The sequence below is a fragment of the Chrysochloris asiatica genome, unplaced genomic scaffold (assembly GCF_000296735.1).
Source record: "Chrysochloris asiatica unplaced genomic scaffold, ChrAsi1.0 scaffold00005, whole genome shotgun sequence".
In the NCBI taxonomy this organism is placed as follows: Eukaryota; Metazoa; Chordata; class Mammalia; order Afrosoricida; family Chrysochloridae; genus Chrysochloris; species Chrysochloris asiatica.
In genome coordinates, this window is record NW_006408523.1 from 22,072,195 (window position 1) to 22,084,731 (window position 12,537).

At 37.9% G+C, this 12,537-nt stretch overlaps 1 protein-coding gene across 1 annotated transcript in view; it reads right to left on the reverse strand.

Annotated features, from left to right (window-relative positions):
• GPC5 (glypican 5) overlaps nt 1–12,537 on the reverse strand; it is a 1,926,732-nt gene that overhangs the window by 932,949 nt on the left and 981,246 nt on the right. Inside the window, exon 7 of the mRNA XM_006832007.1 lies at nt 448–610. Coding sequence (XP_006832070.1) covers nt 448–610 — 163 coding nt within the window. The remainder of the gene's footprint in view (nt 1–447; nt 611–12,537) is intronic.

Sequence of the window (12,537 nt, forward strand, 5' to 3'; positions counted from 1 at the left end):
TTTGACTGAAAAGCTTTTATAAAGTAAAATCGCATTTACATAACGGCATGATAATATCTGAAAATGCAAAACTGATTATTTTGTAGGGTTTGTTCATCTGGAATTAACATTATTTATCAATACATATTTAATATTCATTTGTACTTTTTAGTCTCATGCCCTAAGAATTAACCCTTTTAAAAACAATTATCATTCACAAACCATTCTCTCAGAACTGAATGTCTCACAATTTTTCACAGTGCGAAGTGACATTTTCATTTAAAGCCATTACCTAAAAATAAACAAAAACCACATGAATGCACATCTTGAGTATCTAAAAGTAAGTCCATTGTCATTTCCAATTCCTCTTACCCACATCTGAATTCATTGTCATTAAAATTATGATAATAATTCTTATTTATATTTTATAATAACTCTTTAATAGTAGTATTAGAATTGTACACTTACAGTCGGTGATTTTGAGTGTCCTCTTGACTTCTCCACTTCCTGATCCCCCACAGCCATCTTCGTCATCACAGTCCCCACTGACTTGTTCAACCATGCCACCACCGCTGCCCAGCTGAAGAAGTTCCCACTTGTCAGGTTTGTGTGTTGACCTACCCTGTAACAACTAAATGTGAATACCAGAAACATTTATTAATAGCAAATTAAAGTCATTTCAGATCTTTATTCAGAAGCATATGCAGAAATTAGTAATATTCTCACACTTAGAATCCATTTTGTGGTGATGGTGGTGGTAAGTGTCACTGAGTCAATTCTGATGCACAGTGACCCTGCATAGGGTTTCCAAGGAGTGGCTGGTGCCAGTGCTTATTGTACAGCACCACACCTGGACTCCACTTTTGGTGCAGACACTTCATTAAGTCAAGTCTTCAACAATTGCAATAACAATAAGTGGGAAAGACCTTATAGTCATAAAGAGTTATGATCTACATATTAAAGATAATGTTTTGAAAATGAATCTGAAAGAAATATATAGCAAACTAGGTCCTTAAGTCCAGGAGTAATTTAGCTAGAGAATCTTTTGCTTCTGAGCAAAAAATGTTTAAATATGGAAAATCAAACTCCCTTTGCAATGTCTTGGCTGACAACAGTGTGCTGTTTTGAAAACTAGTAATCCAAATATTCTCAAAAAGTTGAGTTTTATTGTTCTAAAAATGCATACAAAGTAAAAAAAAAAAAAATTAGAATTGTCAACATACGAGTTAATAGCATCACAGACTTTCTTGGATCAAATACATAGTTCAATGCATATGGCACAGAACTGAACCTTATGATAAAAGACTTAAATTCTACTTTCTTTTCCATTGTAAGAAATGTTACTAACTTCTCAGTTCTTGGTTCTCAATTATTTCATTTACTTTTATGGGAAAAATGGCTACAATCATCATTTTCCCCTATTGCACAGGGGAGTAAGTAATATTTTTGAATAATATGGAAAATGCCTAAATTCCATTTCAAAAAGGTGATGTTATGAATAATAGAGCATTTGACTGAAAGCTGAGAATGAGCAAAATGATCTGATATGTGGCATTCAGTCCTTGAGGGCACTTTAGGAGGTGAGCCCATGACCAGAAGTGAGCACTAGAGGGGACTGCTATATTATGAATAAGATCTATGTCTCCTGACCACTGAATGGAATTTACCTTCTCATAGTGATTTATGTAAGTATTATCACTGGTACTTTGAAGAGATTGTTCAAATAATAGAACTGATTAGAAAATGACAATTAAACATCCTAACCAGAACAGCATTTCATATTGGAAATTACAGAATCAAACATCTTCAATATTCAATAGCTTTAATATTTTAAAAACAGAGCTGATAATTCAGAACTTCCAAAATTAAAAGCAATAATTTCAGGTCATGAATTCTGAAATATTCCAGCTCTTAAAATGTATTTTGCCCTTGGAAAGAAAGAAAAATGGTAAAAAAGCAAAAACTTAAATATTTTTAAATTCTCATTTCTACTTATCTGCATTGTTTAAAATGTGTTAATACACGTCCGTTTTTTTAAATTGGTTTTTATTGTCAAATAAATTTAAGAACTGTTAAACTTCTCTAATATGTATGCTTATAGTATGTTATGTTATGTATGTATATGTTACAAAATTCTGAAAAAGGAAAGCTAAGCTATATGGCATTATATCTTTCCTAACATATATATAGATTTACAGCCTCGGAAACCCTGTACAGGGTCGCTATGAGTCAGAACTAACACACGGCACATAAGAACAACAATAACAATATAGATACATACTCCTGGTGTGGTGCTGTTGGAGCATCACTAGACTTTGAACCACAAGGTCAGCAGTTCAAATCCACCAGCAGCTCCTCAGAAACCTTATGCAGGGTCACTATAAGTTGTAACCAACACAATGGCACTTAATAACAACAACAATATATACAAGATAATTTCATTAGTTATCTGTTACCCAATATAATGATAAAATATATGGATACTGAGAAGTATTCCTGAACACTTAAAAGTGCTCATGAGGAATCTGTACCTGTACCAAGAGGCAGTTGTTCACATAGAACATGGGAACACTGAATGGTTTAAAATTAAGAAAGGTGTGCGACAAGATTGTATTCTCTCACCATACTTATTCAACCTGTATGCCGAGAAAATAATCTTAATAGCTGGGTTCTATGAAGAAAAATATGGCATCAGGATTGGAGGAAGGCTCATTAACAATCTGTGCTATGCAGATGATACAACCTTGCTTGCTGAAAGTAAAGAGTACTTAAAATATTTACTGATGAATATCAGAGAGCACAGCCTTCATTATGTATTGCATCTCGATGTTAAAAAACAAAAATCCTCACCACTGGACCAATAGACAGCATTCTTATAAACAGAGAAAATATTGAAATTGTCTAAGACTTCATTCTTCTTGGATCAACTATCAACACTCATGATTAGGCAGATCTGATGCACAAGATCTTTTTAAAGTGTTGAAGAGCAAACATGTCAGTTTGAGGACTAAGGTGCACCTGAGCCAAGCCATGGTATTTTCAATAACCTCATATGCATACGAAAGCTGGACAGTGAATAAGGAACTATAGAAAAATTGATGCTTTTGAGTTATGGTGTTGGAGGAAAATATTGAAAATGCCATGGGCTGCCAAAAGAACCAACAGATCTGTGTTAAAAAATGCAGCCAGAGCGCTCCTTGGAGGCCAGGATGGCCAAACTTCGTCTTTCATACTTTGGACATATTGTCAGGAGAGACCAGTGGTTGGAGAAGGATATCATGTTTGGTAGGGTGGAGGGTCAGAGAAAAAGAGGAAGACCCCCAGCGAGATGGACTGACAAAGTGGCAGCATCAATGAGCTCAAGCACGGCAACAATTGTGAGGTTGGTCCAGGATCAGGCAGTGTTTCGTTCTTTTATGCATAGGGTCACTATGAGTTGGTACTGACTCAATGGCACCTAACAACAGACATAGCTCAGAATTCTGTTTATGAAATATTTTACCACAGAAAGTTAGGCAAGTTACTATATAACTTGGTTCCCTCATATCTAAAATGGTAGCAAGTATATGCCTGTGACATTATGTTTATTATGAGGGGGAAGAAAAGGAAAATTCTATAGTAAGTTTGATGACTCAATGGAACTTAACAACAACATAATGAATATGAGGGAATGCAAGACTGATCAAGAAAAACAGATGAGCACATTTAAAAAAAAAATTTTTTTTTTATGGCCCATGTATTGATAGCTGAATATAGAGTGTGGCTCCCCATAGCAGGCTGGAGAACTTTCAGAAGGAAGTGGTGCAGAAAGTCAACATAGGGGAGAGGGGATAGAAGAAATGAAGGTGTATCTGCATATAGTTAATGTCCTCCTTCAGCAAGGTGGGGAGTCTCTGAATCTAATAACTCCAAAAGACAGAAAGAGCTGTGGGACTTTCTGAGGGATTCGCTACTGAAAACCTTATGAACAGCAGTGGAATATTAACTGCCCCATCAGCTAATGAAGGTCCTCAAATCTTTCCTTCATTAATGTCATCACATTCATCTCTACATCAAGGTGGTAACTCTTCTCCAATTGAATTTGAGTGCCTTCAAACCTGAGAGGCTCATCTTCTGGCACTATAGCTGACAATATTCTAGTGTTATTCACGTTGTTGTTGTTGTTGTTGTTGTTGTTGTTGTTGTTGTTGTTGTTAGGTGCTATCGAGTTGGTACCAACTCATAGCAACCCTATGTACAGCAGAATGAAACACTGCCCAGTCCTGGGCCAACCTCACAATTGTTGCTATGCTTGAGCCCACTGATGCTGCCATTTTGCCAAGCCATCTCTCTAAGGGTCTTTCTCTTTTTCTCTGTCCCTCCATCTTACCAATCATAATATCCTACTCTAGTAACTGATCCCTCCTGATAATATGTCCAAAATATGAGAGTCGAAGTTTGGCCATCCTGGCTTCTAAGAAACACTCTGGCTGTACTGCATGCGACACAGATCTATTTGTTATTTTGGTAGTCCATAGTACTTTCAATATTCTCCAACTTCATAACTCAAATGCATGAATTCTTCTACGGTCTTCCTTATTCACTGTCCAACATTCTCATACATATGAGGTTATTGAAAATATTGTGGCTTGAGTCAGGCACACCTTAGTCCTCAAACTGACATTTTGACCTTCAACACTTTAAAAAGATCTTGTGCAAATCTTTTCCTAACGCAATACATCATTTTATTTCTTGATTACTTGGGTATTGTAACTCTCATTTTCTTCAGCTTCAGTCTGAATTTGCTAATGAGAATTGATGGTCTGTTTCACAATCTGCCCCTGGCTTTGTTTTGGCTGATGGTATGGAGCTTTTCCACCATCTCTTTACACAGATGTAGTCAATTTGATTTCTATGTATAGCCTCTGGTGAGGTCCATGTAGTCATCTTTTAATGCTGTTTAAAAAGAGAGTTGAAATGAACAAATCATTGGCTTACAGAATTCTATCATACAATCTCCAGCATCATTTCTAGCACCAAGGCCTTTTTTTCTAACTACTGATCCTTTTTGTTTGCAACCTTTGCATTCCAATCGCCAGTGATTATCAATGCCTCATTTTTCTTTTTTCTTGTGTTTTTATTGTGACTTAAGTGACAGTTTACATGGGAGAACATCGGTTTTACACTCATCATTTCATTGCAATGATTACAATCTTCTCCGTGCGTACATCATTCAATAGTATTTGATTCCATCCCCTATGTTGGTTTTTTTTTGGTGGGGGGATATACACAAAAACACTCAGAAATATATAATAATTTAAACAACCAAAGGACACATTCTGTGAGCCTGCCTCCTGGCTGCCAGCGTTCAGTCTTTCTCCTTCCATGAGTCTAGAGTCCTCAGCTGCTCCCTCTCTCCATGTTCTCATCTCTGCCTCCATCTCTGGTATCACTGCCTCTCTGCATAGGGTTCCACATTTCACGCATGATCTTCTCCCTTGATGGTCCAAGAGTCTGCTGTTTCTGGACTGTAAGATTGACTACTCCACACCCCCGCCCCCCGCCGCCCTTTAGTTACAAAACTTCTGCCTTTACAGTTGTGACAGTTGCAATTAGTCATGGTAACAATTACTCACTGTTGAATCGTAAGAATCTTACCCCCTTCTCTTTTTACCAGAACTGTCTAGAGAAGATGAAAACTATTCAGTGGGGACTCTACCTTGCCCCACACACTTGTAAACTAAACTTCCTCTTGAAAACTTGTAAGCCAGTCACTTCATGCCTTTATCACCCCCTTATTTTAGGTAGCCAATGTCTACATTGCCCATCCCTATTTACTTTGTATACAGAGGGGATAGGATTGATACTTGATGTGAAGACTCCTTCCCTCTCAGTTGGTATTTAGAGTTACTACCTCCATGAGTATAGGTCAAGTTCATCAAATTGTAGTAATTTACACTTATTTCCTTTATAAAAAATTGGCTTTTTTTCTTCCTCTAGTTGAGTTCTGATCATCAAGACAAGTTAGGTCAAATGGGTACTAAACGGAAGTTTGAGGGTTCTTGTGTATCCTCTGTCATTTCATATCAGCTGGATGCTTCACTCTCGCTCCAGCCCTCTGTGGTGTGGCTATGTCCTTGTCCATGGGCTCAGGAGTCCCCAGGTCTCATTGTACTTTAGACCAACCAATACTCTCTCTTCTCTCTCTGATCTCCAGGTCAATGAGAGTCTATGGAACATGGCTGAACTCAGCCCATATCTTCATTGCTGCCTTTCCCCCTCTTTCACTCATCAGTAGACCAGTGTGATCACCAGCAAGCTTACATGCCTGCTCATGTGTTCCCTTTGAGTTTCATTCTTGGAAGGGGGCTTGCCCTGAAGGGACTTGATTGCTTGCCTTGATGGCTCCCTGGGGAACAACTTACTTGCTTTTATAGTAGCTAATATCAATGCCTCGTGATTGCATATTTGATCAATTTCAGACTGAAAAATTGGTGGAATTCTTCAGTTTCATCCTCACTGGCTTTAATGGTTGGTGTATAAATTTGAATAATAGTTGTCTGAACTGGTCTTCCCTGTAGGCACATGGATATTATCCTATTACCGATAGCATTGTACCTCATGACAGATCTTGATGGGTTCTTTTTGACAATAAATGCAACTCCATTACTCTTCAATTTGTCATTCCTGGCATAGTAAACCATGTGGTTGTCAGATTCAAAATGGCCAATACCAGTCCCTCTAACGCTCTAATGGCTAGGATGTCGATGTTCATGCATTCCATTTCATTTTTGGCAATTTCCAATTTTCCTAGATTTATACTTCGTACAGTCCATGTTCCAATTATTATTGAATGTTGACAGTTGTTTCTCTTCATTGTCAGTTGTGCCTTATCAGCATATGAAGGTCCCAAAGGCTTTTTACTCCATTCGCATCATCACAGTCAACTCTACTTTGAGGAAGCAGCTCTTCCCCAGTCACATTTTGAGTGCCTTCCAACCTGAGGGGCTCATTTTCTGGCACTATATCTGACAGTGTTTCACTGGTATTCATAAAGTTTTCAGTCATTAAATATTCTGAAGTAGTTCGTCTCTCCTTCTTCCTAGTCTGTCTTCATCTGGAAGCTTATCTGAAATCTGTCTGCCATGGGTGACCCTGCTGGTATTTAAAATAACTGGCTTAGCTTCCAGTGTCACAGCAACTCACAAGCCACCATAGTACTACTAAATGTCAGACAAATAAATGGTGGTGTTATTCATAATGTTTCAATATTCAATATCTTGGTGCTAACTATGTTCCTCACTGTTATTTATAAAGTTTTCAGTGGTTAAACATTGGAGTATTGGTGTGGCACTATAGGATAAGCACTGTACTGCTAACCCTGAGGTCAGCAGTTCAAACTCACCAGGCGCTCCTGGAAAACCCTATATAGGATCCTTATGAATCAGAAATGTCTCAACGGCACTTAACAACCACAACAAACTTTCAGAAATAGTTCACCTCTCCTTTGCCTAGTCTGTCTTAGTCTGGAAGTTCAGCTTAAATCGCAGCTGACGCCTGTCCACTAGGCTGACCCTGTTGGTATTAAAAATATCGGTGGCATAACTTCCAGGGTCACAGCACCATGCCAGCCATCACAGTATGACAAACTGACAGACAAGTGGTCTTCCTTATAGGTGTATGGATATCATCCTATCACAGACAGTACTGTACTACAAGACAGATCTTGAAATGCTCTTTTTGAAGATGAATGCAATACCACTCCTCTTCAATTTGTTTTTTCTGGCATGGTAAACTTTATGATTCTTTGATTCAAAATGGCCAATAACAGTCCATTTCAGCTCACCAATACCTTGGATATAAATCTTTACACATTTAATTTCATTTTTGATGACTTCTAATTTTCCTAGATTCATACTTTTTATACTCCATATTCTGATGAATGATGGATGTTTGTAACAGTTTCTTTCCATATTGAGTTGTGCTACAACAACAAATGAAGGTCTAGAAAACTTTACTCCAGTCACGACATTGAGGACAACTCCACTCTAAGGAGGCAGCTCTTCCCCAGTCACATTCTGAGTGCCTTCCAAGCTGAGGGGCTCATCTTCCGGCACTTTATCTGACAATGCTCCTCTGCTATTCATAAGATTTTAAGTGGCTAACCTGTTGCAGTGTTGTAGTACAGTCATTGGACTGCTAATCATAAGGACAGCAGTTCAAATCCACCAGTTGCTGCTCAGAAACTCCATACAGGGTTGCTTTGAGTCAGAACCTACTTGGGCACTAATAACAACCATTCAAAAATGGTCTTCCTCTCCTCCTTTCTAATTTGTCTTAATCTGAAAGCTTCACTGAAACCTGTCTACCATGCGTGACTCTGTGGGCATTTAAACAACGGTGACAAAGCTTCCAGCATCATAGCAACACACAAGCCACAACAGTATGACAAACTGACTGAAAAGTGGTGGAACCTCCATATATATGTTATTTTTGTTAAGTGCCGTCGAGTCGATTCCAACCCATAGCGACCCTGAATGGGGTTTCCGAGGCTGTAAATCTTTACGGGAGCAGAAAGCCTCATCGTTCTCCTGTGGGCAGCTGGTAGTTTCGAACTGCTGACCTTGTGGTTTGCAGCCCGATTTGTAACCAGTACGCTACCAGGATGATAAACAAGATTTATATATTTTTTTAACTTGTTTTGGTTGAAAGTGATTTAATATATTAATCATTAAAGAATTATTCATTTTTATAGTGACTGGCAAAGATAAAGGAAAAAAACTTCTAAAATAAAATATGCATTATATTTCTTACAGTTATCTTGGGTATCATCAATGACATTGAGAAATTTCTTAAAGGCACATAATCACATATTTTTAAGAAATAGAACTGCAAATACTAGTCCACAATAATTTAAACTCTCTGTTGTAGGCAGACTTCTAAAATATACATCTCCCCTTTCTGCCCTCTCCCCACAAGACTTATAACTCTAATCCCCTAGACAGGAAATATGATGAGATTTCACACCTTCTAAATTAAATGGCAGAAGGGATTGTGCCATAGAACAAAGGTTACTAGTCAGTTGACTTCCAGGGGACCCAGTATAATCACAACTCCTTCTAAAGTAGTGTTTCCTGACTGTCAGTGGAATGGATAATCGGAGAGGTTCAAAGCATGTGGATTGGACACAAGCGATTCTACACGGGCCTTAAAATCTGTGTAGTGAGAGGGCGTATGGGAGGGTCTGCTGAAAGGCCTCTGGCAAGAAATACTGAGAAGCTTTTAGTCACCAGAGTGCTCTGTTTAATAGTAGCAAGGAATCAGGGTCTTCACTCCTACAACCCAGCTCTGCCACAAGTTATAGCCTGGAAGAGAATTTCCCCCCAGATCCTCCAAATCGAAGACAAGCCTGACTGACATGTTGATTTTAGCCTTCTGAGCTCCTGAGCAGAAAACCCAGCCAAGTCCAGTGGAACTTCTGATCTACAGTGCTGTGAGCTAATTAATGGATATTGCTTTATGCTGCTAAGTATGTGGTCATTTGTTATGTAGCAAGAGAAAACTAATAGTATCTCTAACCCCTAATGTGCTGCACTTGCTTCTTGGCAATCTTTTCTATTTTAAGGAAGTCCTGGTGTGGTGCTGCAGGTTAATGCACTGAACTGCAAGGTCGGTTTGAACTGCAAGGTCGGCAGTTCAAGCTCACCAGTCACTCCTCGGAAACCGTATCCAGGGTCACTATGAGAACCAACTCCCCTGCACAACACCAACAACCCCCAAATGTGCCACACTTGCTTCTTGGCAATATTTTAACTACATTATCCCTAGCACACTCTTCAAAACAAGTGGTCAGTACTTCATAAGATAGCACCTTACTGACAAGGCAGTGCCCTTGGAAGTAAACTAACAGAATTCGCCTGCTCTCTACTTTTCAGTTTCTCTGCTTCATTACAATCCCTCTCATTGTTTACCAAGACTCTGAACAAGTGATACAGATAATAGTTTTTCTAATCAACTTAGCCAAATACACCTAGATTCACTTCTGATTCATCATTTCAACTCCACAAACATCATTCTAAGTACACAAAGATTCTGCCTTATTATTTTTACTTTCTCACTTCTCAGTGATTTCATAAACCCACAAGTATTCATCTTCTTGCATACAAATGCAATAAACTTATTTGAAAAAAGTTTCCATGAAATTCTAATCAATGAAAACAATACAACTTTCAAATAATATCCTTTTTAAATTCTCTTTTCATTTGAGTCAATCATCTTGATTTCTTCTAGGTTTTCTCATTTTTCTCCATACTTCCTTCTTCCTCTCAGAATGTGTTCCAGTTAACATTACAAATCTTCAGTTCTTTTTGGTTTCTTTCTGAGAATCCATCCTAACAGATTATGCTTTTACCTGTATCAAAATTTTGCTCAAGTCTTCATCTGTAGGCCTGATTGTACTCCTTAGTTCATGTCTAAGCAGCTATTATACATAAAAAGATTCTCTCATCATTTTGAATCTTAAAATAGAACTTTTCAGTTTTCAGCACCACTATTCATGCATGAGGAGCCCTGGTGGCATGTGGGTTAAGTGTTGAGCTTTTTTAATAGACCCTCAGTCATCCTCCAAGAGAAAGAAGATGCAGTCTGATTCCCTAAAGATTGCTAAGTGCCACTGAGTCCGTTCTGACTCATAGTGACCCTGTATAGGGTCTGAGGAGTGGCTAGTGAGCTTGAACCACAGAGCTTTTGGTTCAAACCGACTTTGCAGCCCAGTGCATTAACCCGAGGCACCACACCAGGGTTTCAGCCTTGGAAATCATATAGGACAGTTCTACTCTGTCCTATAGGATCATGATGAGCCTGACCCGGCTATGGCAATGGTTTGGGTTTTATTCATGCATATTTTCAACTTGTTTTCTTCCTGATCCATCTCTGCAAGGGCATCAGTTTCTCCTACTCAGTTTCCACATTTTTTTTTTTAACCAAATCAGTCCTTTCATTATACCATGCCTCCGCTTAAATGATCTTTGTGGCATTCTACTGCCAAAGCCACTTGTTTCCAACATGTGTCTACAGGAGACGATATCCCTCCAAACAGGTTTGCCCCATAAAGCATTTCTGTGGCAAAAAAAGGTTTGGAAATGCATGCTGTGCGTTATGATACTCAAGAATAAGATTATCTGTTAAGATATTCATGAACTAAGGGCTCATGAGAAGTCCTTGTAAACAATATTACTTAGTTGAGACTCACCCCACATTTACAAACTTTATATAAGCAAGGGACCACATAGTATACTATTTTTGTTACTGTTTGTGTTTTAAGTTTCTGTATAAATAAAACCTCCATCAGTCAAATTCGGTCTCAGAGCTGTCGGTTTCTTGTACATTTAATAGAAATTACATGAATTTATAAATTTATAATTTTGGCTAGAATTGCTTATTGACCTCCTCAGTTCCAACTCTTGGTTTTCCTCTACATATAACACACTCTTTCTTCTTTCAAAGCTCATTATATTTTACCTAATTTTCAAGTTCAAACACAAATAGTTCTAATCAATCTACAAAATGTCTACAATCTTTAACTCTGTTGCCTCAGTCTGTGCAGTTCATTAACTTTCTGATCATATGTCAGACCTGTTTTATTAATGGTAAATTTACTGAATCATCATTACATTCCTCCATTCATGACTCGAGTGCTTTCCACATAGTAGATGATAAATAAATCATATCTGTTTATTTAGTTATTTGATGCTTAAAGATAATTTATTAGGATTATCCTGTGTTCAACATCTTTCATATTCAACTTAGTGCTTTCAAGGTTACTCACAGCATTAGAGGTTTTTAAAGAACTTTTAGATCCAGACTTCCTGACTGGTGAATGAATCAACTCACTTATTACTCAAGGACAGCAACTGGGCATATACCATGGCACCTAGGAGAGTCAGAACTTGACAGGATTACCTTGTTTTTGCATTCGGGTAAGTGTCTGTCTTTGACAGTGTGCATGTTATCACCTTTTTATCAGTTGTTTTAGGAGAAAATATTTGCATTTTCCTTCCATGTCACGTATCAACTTTATACAAGTTCTGACTTTGGCAGGTTTTGCTTTATGTATAGTATGTATTTTCAAGGAGAAATATCCATATCAAAGGATAAGACATAGCCTTTGTTCTTAAAAAATGTTAGTATATACTTTCTTTCAATGTTGGCATTCATGAATATGCAACAAGACTAAATTAATATTAAGAAATGTTCTGAAAATCAAGGAAAAAGAAAAACAGTTTAAAAGTTTAGTTTTGTAAGCTTGCTAAATTCTTTTTCTTTGTAATATTTAACAAGAAATCATTTAAGATAATCTTACTCTTGAGTGTCTGGAGACTTCAAGGAAGTTATGTAAGCAATAATTTGACATTGAATATCCCTGCCAGGAGACACCACCCAAATAGGTTTGTCTATGCCTCTCTGGTAGCGTAGTGGTTACGAATCGGGCTGCGACCCTTAAGGTCAGCAGTTCGAAACTACCAGCTGCTCCGCGGGAGAAAGATGAGGCTTTCTACTCCCGTAAAGATTTACACCCTC